Source organism: Pituophis catenifer, unplaced genomic scaffold, assembly GCF_029215685.1.
Source record: "Pituophis catenifer annectens isolate HBS135680 unplaced genomic scaffold, rPitCat1.0.hap2 SCAF_2, whole genome shotgun sequence".
NCBI classification, from domain to species: domain Eukaryota; kingdom Metazoa; phylum Chordata; class Lepidosauria; order Squamata; family Colubridae; genus Pituophis; species Pituophis catenifer.
In genome coordinates this window covers 156,700,767-156,713,047 of record NW_027256882.1, presented here as the reverse complement: position 1 = coordinate 156,713,047, position 12,281 = coordinate 156,700,767, and the positions used below count along the sequence as shown (strand labels likewise).

General features: G+C 39.8%; 1 protein-coding gene across 1 annotated transcript; it reads right to left on the bottom strand.

Moving 5' to 3' along the window:
* Window positions 1–8,208: 8,208 nt before the first annotated feature.
* On the bottom strand, window positions 8,209–12,281 carry LOC139310669 (apolipoprotein F-like). Its single transcript, XM_070934871.1, has 2 exons — window positions 12,244–12,281; window positions 8,209–9,650 (listed from the first exon to the last, which is right to left on the bottom strand). Exon 2 carries the CDS (start codon window positions 9,628–9,630, stop codon window positions 8,548–8,550), a length of 1,083 nt encoding a protein of 360 aa, XP_070790972.1. The 5' UTR covers window positions 9,631–9,650; window positions 12,244–12,281; the 3' UTR covers window positions 8,209–8,547.

The following is a 12,281-nucleotide window of genomic DNA, read 5'->3' as shown; positions in this document are numbered from 1 at the left end:
CAAAAAACAAATGAAGGAATTTTTTGAAATGAATTTGAATAAGGGTACCCCTATTGAAATTGTTTGGGATGCGAGCAAGGCGTATATGCGGGGGGTACTGATCTACATGAATTCTAAACATAAATCAAATCGACAAAGAAAAAGATTAGAATTGGAAGGAGAGATAAAGAAAAAAGAACAGTTACTCATAAAAAATCCAACAGATGAAAAACTACAAGGAATTATAAAACTTTTGAAAGATCAATTTCAAATGCTCACAGCGGAACAAGCAGCAACTAATTTACAATTTGCGAAACATAATACATTTTGCAACGCTAATAAGCCGGGCAGGTGGTTGGCTTACACACTGAGGAAGCAGCAGAGTACTCGGACTATTGGCAGTATTGAGTATGGAGGGAAGGAAGTTTTTCAACAAAGACTAATCAAAGAAGCCTTCTTAGATTATTATACCAAACTATATGCCAAAGATGATATACAGAATGAACTTATAAATAAATATCTAGAAGAAAGGAGAGTTATGAAAATTTCTAGTGATCAAAAGGAAAGGGCGAGTCAACCAATAACAGCTGAGGAGATTGTCGTTGCTATTAAACAACTGAAAACAGCTAAAGCTCCAGGGACGGATGGTTTAACTGCGGTGTATTATAAAACTTTACAAGTAGAAATGATTGAACATCTTAAAGACTTATTTTGTAGCATACAACAAGGGGGTAAAATACCCCCTTCATGGAAAGCAGCTTTTGTTTCATTGATACCGAAAGAGGAAGCAGGTTCTATAAAACTGGAAAATTTTAGACCAATATCTCTCCTGAATACGGATTACAAAATTTTTGCAAAAGTATTAGCCAACAGATTAATGCCAATTATCCAAGAGGTGATTCATCATGATCAAGCAGGATTTATAGAAGGCAGATACATGAAGGATAATGTGAGGCAAATTATAGATTTATTGGAATATCTTGAGAAGAATAAACAGATCTCTGCAGTGCTGGTGTTTTTGGATGCGGAGAAGGCCTTTGATCGAGTTAATTGGAACTTTCTGTTAAAGACTTTAAGAAAGATGGATTTTGGGGATCAGTTTGTGCAGGCGGTTTCAGCAATTTATCAAGAGCAAACAGCAGAAATTATCATTAATGGAAACTTAACTACAAACTTCAGTATAGAAAAAGGTACAAGACAAGGTTGTCCGTTATCCCCATTGTTGTTTATCTTAATTTTAGAAGTCTTGTTGAACACAATACGGGACTCGAGTATTTTGAATGGAATAGTTATAAGGCAAGAGGATTACAGAACAAGGGCATTTGCAGACGATCTGGTTGTTACCCTAACACGGCCGATGGAATCAATAATCCAGATGAAAGACATTATAGAAGAATATGGTATGGTATCAGGATTTAGACTGAATCAGAAAAAAACCAAGATGATAGTTAAAAACATGACAGAAGATCAAAAGAAGGAACTTGAAAGGAAGGCAGGCTTTGAAATAGTACCAAAGGTGAGATATCTAGGAGTCCAAGTTGCAGATTCAAATATAAAACTGTTCCAAAATAATTATGAGGTGTTGTGGCGAAAGGATATGGAAACCTGGAAAAAACTGCAGCTGTCCTTACTTGGAAGAATAGCAGCAGTTAAAATGAATGTTCTACCTAGATTTTTATTTTTGTTTCAAATGATTCCGGTGCTTAAAAGTGATAAACTGCTGATGGAATGGCAAAAAGGAGTAAATAAGTTTGTTTGGAATGAGAAAAAGCCGAGAGTTAAACTGAAAATTATGCAAGATGTTCGTGAAAGGGGTGGCCTTAAACTTCCAAACCTACGACTGTATTATGAAGCAGCAGCGTTGACACAAGCAAGTGATTGGTTTGGAAGGACAAAGACTGGAATACTGAATATAGAAAGTCATGACCTTGAATTTGGTTGGCATGCATATTTATTCTATGAAAATAAAGTGGATAAAGTATTCAACAGCCATATATTTAGAAACTCCTTGATGAGAGTATGGAAGAAGCACCGGTTCAAATGGGATTATAAAATACCATTGTGGTTGGATCTTGGTCATATTATACGGAATACAAACATAAAGTCACTCGGGGGGGTTTTATACAAAGAAGTACTTTTTAATGATGGGGGCAGATGGCAACTAAAGACATTAAATACACTGTTGGAAGAAGGGATTAATTTAACTTGGTTACAGTATAATCAACTTCAATTGAGATGGAGAGAAGATCAAAAAACTGGTTTAATGTTGCATGAAGAAGAATTGGTAAGACAGATAAAAGAGAAAGGCCCAATGCATATCAAGAGGGTTTATAACGTTTTGTTAGAAAGAGATTCAGAAAATGAATTGGTTAAAGATTGTATGATAAAATGGGCGCAAAATTTTGCAGAACCAGTTATGATGGAAACGTGGGAAAAAATATGGGTTCAGAATGTTAAATTTACGCAGTCACAGAATTTGAGGGAAAATTTTTACAAAATGTTTTATAGGTGGCATCTAGATCCTAAGAAATTGTCGTGCATGTATCCTAATGTTCAACCAAAATGTTGGAGATGTGATTGTTTAGATGCTACATATTATCATATATGGTGGACTTGCAAGAAAGTGAAGGCTTTCTGGATAAAAATTTGGTGCATAAAAATTTATGCAAAATGTTCTGAAGAAAAAATTCCAATTTTCTCCTCAATTGTTTTTATTGGGCATAGTTAAGGACTTTTCAATGGGTGAAACAAAATTGATATTGTATATGGTGACAGCAGCTAGGTTACTGATTGGTCAATATTGGAAAAGGGATGTTATGCCTACTATTGAAGAATGGACTTTGAAGGTGGCCAGTTTTGCAGAAATGGCGAAGATATCAGCATACTTAAAAGACCGGACTCAAGAGACCTATGCATGGGAGTGGAAGAAATGGATAGATTATGTGCAGAATGAATATCAAACTAGGAAGTACCAGATAGCTTTTAGTTGAATGTTGTGTAGAAATGTATAGTATACAGGGGGTAGAATAGTTCAATGTCATGTAGAAATGTATAGTACACAGGGGGTAGAATACATGTGCGGTAAAGTATGATGATACAATATGATTTGGATTTGGATTTCACCTTGGGGAAGTCATGGGAGGAGGGGAGGGCTAGGGAGAGTTAGGGAGGGGAAGGGGGGGAATGGGAAAATTTGTACTTGTAAAACTTTTTCAATAAAAAAAAGAAAGGAAAAAGAAAATGACCTGTGCCATAAAGCGGTTTTAATGAACAGTTAGTTCACCATTCTAGAGAACTCTATATTGTGATAGATCTGGTTTTCCATTCTCCTTTACATTAATTTACTACTACTACCCCTTCTTTTAAATTGTTTTGGTAGATATTTTTAGCTTTTTATATGTACTTTTACCTATACCACCCCTACCTTCTCTGCTCTTAGCTGGACGGGAGGGAAGAGCTTACAGGGCAGATAGTCTGTTCCTGCCCACTCCTCTCTCTCAAGAAAAACAGTAACCATGCTCCAGAACACAATTCCTCAGAAAACCCTCACCAAAAGCCTCCTTTAAAAAAGGACAGAAGTCCAACTCTGTATGGATACTAATTCTCCAAACACTGAAGGGAAACAATAATAAGGATATAATAAATAATGCTAGGATATGATATACTGGTATACTAGATTCTGTAACCATTAGGTTCTTGTATAAGGTGACCAGAAGTCCCACTTTTGGCGGGACAGTCCCGATTTTTAGCAATTTGTCCCACATCCCGCGGCATTTTAAAAAAGTCCTGATTTTTCATTCTGCCTCCTGAGTCCCAGCTGATGGCAAGAGGAAAAAAAACTGTTTAAACTCTTGCCGCGGGACTTCAAAGGGCCGACCTACAGCTGATCAGTGTTAAAAAAAACCAAATGAGTAGACCCATGCCCGCAAAAATAGAAAAAACAGCCCCTTACAGCTTCCGTGTAGGTTAATTAGCACGTTGATTAGCTCGGCTTCCCCACTCTCAGCTGATTTGCTCTCAGCTGTTTTGGCAGGGCTCTTCTACTTGCTAAATTGCTCGAGCAGATTTTTTTTTCTCCTTGTGCAAACCAAGCTCAAAATGAAACTGAAAGTGAAACAGGCTGTTGGCTTGTTTGGTGCAACTGTTGGAAAATTAGGCAGCAGATTTCTTTTCTTTTTCCTCACCAAAAAAGGTAGGTACAAACAATGGGAAATTTAGGGCAAAAGAGGAGAGTTCAAGATTTTAAAATACAAAAGAAAAAAAGCTCTATTTAACTAGGGAATTGTAATAATTGAGATACTATTAATTGTATACTGTGTTGAAAGCAGAAATGGTTAAGTTGTGGTTTGGAGGAATATATGGGGGAAATTATTTGGTTTATTATTATTGGTAAATATAATTAATTGATTTGTAAGAAATTGGATTGCATGGAAATAATTGGAATATTCATGTTCATATTGATTAATATACAAAAAAGATAATTATATAACTAATTGATTTATATTAAAATGTTGAATTTGTATTAAACAACTGTATTACATAATTACATAATTAACCAATGTGAGGATGGATATAAAAATAGATGACAATGGGAAGGGGTATAATATAGAATAGAAGGGAAAAATTGAATTTGATTAAGATTAGAGATGAGGATGAAGGCTAATATTGTTTTTTTTTTAAAAATAGATGAGGAATAAATATGGCAAAAAGGAAATATAGAAATTGTAAATTTAATTGAAATGACTAAACACTGTTTAAATTTGTGAACCAGCCAAATATTCTGTTCAAAGAAAATACATTGTATGTTTGTATGTGTTTCTAATTATTGCTATTTATTCATATTTGTTCCCTTTTATTCTTTAAAGTTTAACAATTCATTCTTTATCTTAATATCTTTATATTTGTTTGGGGTTGGCTTTCTTCTCTTTCATCTTTTTTATTGTACAGTAATCTTTCTCCTCAAACCTACCACCTCTCTCTTTTCTTTCCTTCTTACTTTCTCTTCCTCCCCTTCTTCTTCTCCTCCCTACTTCCTCTTCCTTTCTCCTTCTCCTCCTCTCTTCCTCCCTCTCTTACCCTCACTCCTACTCTAATTTCCCTTCCCTTCCTTCATCCCTCTCTATTGCTGTATCCTTTTATGCATATGGATTACTCAGAGGGCTGAAAAAGTTATTTTTGACTGGTCCTCGCACTTTTGACCAGTCCTCAAACTTACGACCGTCCTCACATTTTACGTTTTTTGCCCTATTTTTGTCACCATGGTGAAGAGAAGCAGTTGTGAAATGAGTGACATGGTTGTTAAGAATGCTGCACGGGCATAAATATGAGGATGGTCATAAGTGTGAGGACCAGTCAAAAGTGCGAGGACCTGTCAGAAATGACTTTTTTCAGCCCTCTGGTTAGTCCTTTTGTGCATATGGACTACTCAGAGGGCTGAAAAAGTTATTTTTGACTGGTCCTCGCACTTTTGACCAGTCCTCAAACTTACGACTGTCCTCACATTTTACGTTTTTTGCCCTATCTTGTCACCATGGTGAAGAGAAGCAGTTGTGAAATGAGTGACATGGTTGTTAAGAATGCTGCACGGGCATAAATATGAGGATGGTCATAAGTGTGAGGACCAGTCAAAAGTGCGAGGACCTGTCAGAAATGACTTTTTTCAGCCCTCTGGTTAGTCCTTTTGTGCATATGGATTACTCAGAGGGCTGAAAAAGTTATTTTTGACTGGTCCTCGCACTTTTGAACAGTCCTCGAACTTACGACCGTCCTCACATTTTACGTTTTTTGCCCTATCTTGTCACCATGGTGAAGAGAAGCAGTTGTGAAATGAGTGACATGGTTGTTGAGAATGCTGCACAGGCATAAATGTGAGGATGGTCATAAGTGTGAGGACCAGTCAAAAGTGCGAGGACCTGTCAGAAATGACTTTTTTCAGCCCTCTGGTTAGTCCTTTTGTGCATATGGACTACTCAGAGGGCTGAAAAAGTTATTTTTGACTGGTCCTCGCACTTTTGACCAGTCCTCAAACTTACAACCGTCCTCACATTTTACGTTTTTTTCCCTATCTTATCACCATGGTGAAGAGAAGCAGTTGTGAAATGAGTGACATGGTTGTTAAGAATGCTGCACGGGCATAAATGTGAGGATGGTCATAAGTGTGAGGACCAGTCAAAAGTGCGAGGACCTGTCAGAAATGACTTTTTTCAGCCCTCTGAGTAGTCCCTATACACATAGCCATGGCCACCCGGTCACATGACCAGCTAGCCATGCCCACCCAGTCACATGACCTCCAACCACGCCCACAAAATAAGCCACACCCACAATGGTGTCCCTCTTTACCAATGTTAAAATCTGGTCACCTTATTCTTGTAATACATACATGCCTTTGTATTTGTATCACATATATTATGCCTTTATATTTGTATCTCCTGTAACAAACATATTCTGTTATTAGGCCTGTAATGTATCTGGTATTTGTCAAACATATGTCCCTGCCATTTGACCTGAACCCATATTAATCTTCTCCCTGTTTTTTTCTTGTGCCATCTAAGAGCATGGTACTATCTCAGTCTTAATTTATGTTGATCTGGATAGACTCCTACTTTCCAGGGCCAGGGGGCCTAAGTGGCCAATTGAGTAAACAAAGAAATGCTCAAGATGACTAATTGGGAAGTTTCTATTCCCCCTTGCAGGGCAACAAGGAATGCACGGGCCTGGATTGGGAGGCCAGAGTTGGGTACTAAGCTGACGTCTCTGAGGGTATAAAAGGACGCCATACCTTCCCCAAGGGGTGGCTATCTCCTCGCATGCATTGTATCTGTATGTTCTGGATATAGTTCCACCCAGTATTTTGTTTTTGGCCATAAATAAAATCTGTTTTTTTTTTTGCAAGCCTCGTCTTGAGTCTCTCTCTTTGGCATTCTGGTGACTCAAGTGTATTTTGGGATCCTAACACCATGAATTCAAGTTCTGCCTTAACTAAGAAAGCCAGCTGGGGGACTTTGGACCAGTCACTGTCTCTCAGCCAAATCTTCCAATCCTCACAGGGTTGTTGTTAGGGGGCAAATAGGAGCGGTAACAAGCATTGGGCGTGTTCACCACTGTGAGTTATTTATAAAAATAATAAAGGCAGGATGCCAATAAATACATAAATAAGTAATCCTTGTTCCTCCTATTTTCCCTACAACTCTAAACCTGTGAGGAAGGTTGGGCTGAGAGAAAATGACTGGCCCAAGATCACCCAACTGGTTTTCATGCCTAAAGCAGGACTACAACTCACAGGCTCCTGGTTTCTAGGCCAGCAACTTATCCACTGTGCTAAACTAGTATTTTTGTTAAGTTTTAGTTGTGTTTTATTTTGGAGAGTCATTTTGGAAGCTATTTTAAGACCGCCTTAAAATATCAAAATAAATGAAATTTAATTTGTGGGATTCTTACAGGTGAGAATCTAAACCAGAAAAGCTAAGGGAATATCTAATCTGAATCTGCACTACCCTTAAGAGGAATAAAGGTGTAGAAAGTTAGCACCCACCCCTCTCCTGGAAGAATGAAATATTCTGAGAAATATTAAAAAGGCAGAATATTATATTTCCCTGGGTGATAAAAGAAACATGTTTTAAAGACAGAGAGCAGCTCCCTGCCCCCAGCAGATATTTGGTGCTCATTGAGAAGGACTGGGCCAACCTATCTGCAAAACAAAAGACCTCCAGCTCCAGGGTGATGGGATTAAGACATGACCCTCCAGGACATAATAGGATTAACTCATCTAGCTGCAGAATTCACAAGAATATGAAACAATCACTGGGGACATTGCATCACCCAGCAAGCTTCAACCAAGCCTGGGACTCAGACAGCCTACAGAGTTAGCTGTGACCCCTACAACAGCCAATGGAATATATATCCTTGCACAGGAACAGGAAGTTCAAATGCAAAGCCCAAGAGAAGGTATAAGTACCCCTCTCTCTCTCTCTCAACTCCATGTGGTCAACTGTACCAGGACCATGCGCTTGATGGTACTGCTTCATTAAACCATCTTTCCAATCAGCCTCCATGTTTCCAGTATCTTTCTCCCTGCTTGGAACTGAACCAGATGGATATTTCTTCCAACAAAGGCATGGAGGAAAAGGTTAGAACATAATCAAATCAGAAATTTTATTGGATGGGTTGTACATACTCATTTATTATTTTAGGTGATTATAGCAGTGCAAAGTTAAGAATGTTTGGATTAGGTTTTGATTTATTTTATTTATTTTATTTTATTTTTCAATTTATATACCGCCTTTCTCCCTGAGGACTCAGGGCGGTGCACAGCCAGAATTAAGAACATGAAATACAAATCTTAAAAACAATTAAAATATATATAAATTTGGCGCAAAAATTTAAAAATCACAAACCAATTAAAACATTTAAAAAATTTAAAAATTTCTTTCCAAGGCAGCCCGGCTTGCTGGAAAAAGTGGGTTTTAAGGGCACAGCGGAAGGCACTGAGGTCTTGGATTCTCCTTATTTCTGGGGGCAACAGATTCCAGAGGGTAGGTGCCCCCACAGAGAAGGCTCTCCCCCTGGGGGTCACCAGCCTATGGTGGTAGTGGTAGTTGGTAGTGGTAGGACATGGTAGGACCTTACTAATGTCAGTGCATGATTTTCATTTTGAAAATCAGAAATTAGAACCTCCGCACCTTTTTTGAACACTGGTTTCACTGCCATAGCAACCCCCATCCTTAAGGGAGTCCCAACCCCCCCAGAGAGAGCAACCAAGGCATCAAAACCCAGATCTATGGCCCCCTCTTGAACACGCTCCTTGGCCAAGTCAGTGCAGTCTTGAGCATAGTAATATATGCTGGTTGCAAAGTTATATAGAGTGCTGACAAAAGGTACGAAGCCCACAATGTTGTGTACCCTTTCATCCATTACACAGTCTTGTGATGAACGTCGCATGCGTGCCTGCGTGTGGCACTGATGAAGCCAGGAATTAGAACCTTGCTGTGGCCAGAAGTAGCTGCCATTTCTAAGCACTACTTGGAAGGAACTGCTGCCATTGCTGATAACTCCTCCACAAACGTTCCCCAAACGGTGACAGGCGTCAGCAGCTGTTGAAAACCACTTATATTCACGGTACACCTGGCCATGCAAGAGAGCTCTATCGACCTGTATCAGACCTCGGCAGTGCGAAGTTTGTTTCTGGGCTAGCTGATCCAAATTGAACTGTAGGGCAGCAAAGTTTGTATTTTCACCTGTAGGTTTAGCTGTGTCCAGGATCTTTATCATTGTCAACAGGAGGCCACTTGCATCTTTCTGCCCCAGTTCCTGGTAAAGCCCTAGGCCAAGGGTTTCGGCATGGTGGCTGCAACCTGCATTTTGCAAGGCAAGCACCAGGGTGGCTTGAATCATAATCTGGGCTGGTCGAGGCACGCTGTCAAAATGTTCGAGGGTATCAGGCATTAAGTCGCTGCAAGAAACCTTTTCAGGCAACTGGGTGGAATTAGAAGAGATGGAAGTGAGCAAAGTGCGGAGAGAAGCAAGGCTGGAATCCGAGATGGAATTTTCAACGTGGTTTCTTGACTCAGTTGTAGTCACTGGTTGCCCTCCCAATCCATGATGTGGTAGGAGGCCAAGGAAAGTCACGAGCATTAGAAACAGTGATAAGTACATGTCAGCTTCTCTGGCCACTGCTACAATGGGAAGAAATTGATTTATTGATTTATTTAAATAATATAGAAAGCCATCCACGCTTGGGCAACATGCAAACATTTTAAAAAAACAGTGGCTAAAAACAATAACCTGATCCTTGAGTTAAATAATACATTCCAATGCTAAAATCCTATCTACAATACAAACGACCAGATCTTCAGAGCCTAAAGAAAGACTAATAGGCTTGTGGCCATCCAAGCACAGAAGGCAAAATTCCTGAGTCCAACAAGATGACATCATTTAATGGAAGGACCTGGCACCTACGCCATCTGCTAGATTGATGGGACAAGCAGAAACAATGGGAAAATGGTGGTTCTGTAGGACTCTGTTCCTATGCCGTGGACTGGCAGATTGATAGATAAAGACCAGCACCTTGGATTGTACCTAAAAGCCTCCAAATCACAACCACTCAGCTTGGCAGGGTTGAATCATGTTGTCCCCTAAGTAGACCATCACAGCATCCCGGTTTTGGAAAGCACTTTGAGAGCATCACTTGATTGGGGTGGAGATGTACAACTTGGTATGTCCGGACACTGATGATCCTGTACCCCATGCAGATGAATGACCTGACCCAATGCTATACTGCAGATATTAAAAGGAGTGGTGAGAGATTCTCTTATCCTTAACATCCTCAAGACAAGAGGTGGTCACTACCACAAGAGGCCAATAGGACAATTTCTCTATGGTGCCCAGATTGGCAATAATGGTTGGTTCCTTCTCCAATTTTGCACCATTCAGGCCAAATTTCTAAGATTACTCCTTTTTTCCCTTGGCCTTGCTCTACTAACTATGAAGGATAATTTTCAGTCCGCCTGGAAAAAGACAATTTGCGTCATCTCCCTATTATTGCATAAATACCAGGGTACACAGCAGTGGTGAAATGCAAATTTTTTTACTACCAGTTCCGTGGCCGTGGCTTGGTGGGCGTGATGTAGCTTGGTGGGCATGGCAGGGGAAGGATACTGCAAAATCCCCATTCCGTCCCCACTCGAGGGGAAGGATACTGCAAAATCTCTATTCCTACCCTACTCTGGGGCCAGCCAGAGGTGGCATTTCCCGATTCTCCAAACTACTCAAAATTTCTGCTACTGGTTCTCCAGAACCTGTCAGAACCTGCTGGATATCATCCCTGGTGCACAGAATAATTTTACTCCTCTCCTGCTTTCAGGTACCAACCCTTCTACAACATATGTTGCCCAGTTCTACGCAGCAATATTTAAAATCTATCAGAAAATGACCTGTGCCATAAAGCGGTTTTAATGAACAGTGAATTCACCATTCTAGAGTACTCTATATTGTGATAGATCTGGTTTTCCATTCTCCTTTACATTAATTTACTACTACTATCCCTTCTTTTAAATTGTTTTGGTAGATATTTTTAGCTTTTTATATGTACTTTTACCTATACCACCCCTACCTTCTCTGCTCTTACCTGGACGGGAGGGAAGAGCTTACAGGGCAGATAGTCTGTTCCTGCCCACTCCTCTCTCTCAAGAAAAATAGTAACAATGCTCCAGAAGACAACCCCTCAGAAAACCCTCACCAAAAGCCTCTTTTAAAAAAGGACAGAAGTCCAACTCTGTATGGATACTAATTCTCCAAACACTGAGGGAGGTCTTGGAAGCCCTTGTAAATTAGAGGTTAGTGAGCTCTCAGGACAGCTTGCTAAGATGGACAAAACTACCAGTAGCAAAAAAGGTGAAGATGACAAAATGGCCTCTATTGCATGTGGGCAATCCACTGGACTCGCGTCAATCTAAGTGGAACTTGGCTTGATATAGTCAAGTTGCTGGCTAGCCACAGTAAAATGCAAATTCAATGGTTCGATTTGATAAGCTAAATCCAGTTTGAGGGCAGATTTCCCCACTCAAAAGAGAATAAGATATCTATCTTTATTTAGTTGGCTGAGAACATATCCTTCCAGTGGTTAAGGTCATCAGGCTAGAAGGCGGGAGACCATGAGTTCAAATTCCGCTTTAGCCATGAAAGCCAGCTGGGTGACTTTGGGTCTGTCACTGTCTCTGAAGCCAACCCAGCTCATAGGATTATTGTTGTTGAGGGGAAAATAGGAGAAAGGAGGTGTGTTGGATCTGTTCACTGCCTTATTTGTACAAATATTAAAGGCGGGATATAACTAGATCTCTCTCTTTCTCTCTCTCTCTCTCTAGAAGTCGCTAGACGCTAGAAGTCTAGGAGTACATTTTCCAAAATAAGGAACCATATTCCTCATGCTCAAATAATGAACAGAGAGCAAACTTTGACAAAAACAAGGTTGTTAATCTACCAACTTGTTCCATAATTCAAACAGAAGATGACTAAGTTAGTGCGGCAAGAAGCAACTTCTTGGTTTGTGTGAAGTGGTCTGCATTAATTCACAAACATTTAAGTCATTGTCTTGCCACTACCAGCTATGTTAATGTGCCACTATGGTTCTTCCCTGGATGCTGATCTCCCAGAAGCTTGACAGTGTGACACATTATTCTCACTCTCAAATTAACCTATTTCTTTGCTCATATTGAGAGCTATTGCATGCCTTCCCTCTCCCACTCCCTCCCCTGGGAAAGAGAAACTTACCTGATTTAGCAGGCAACACAAACACAAAATGCTCTAGA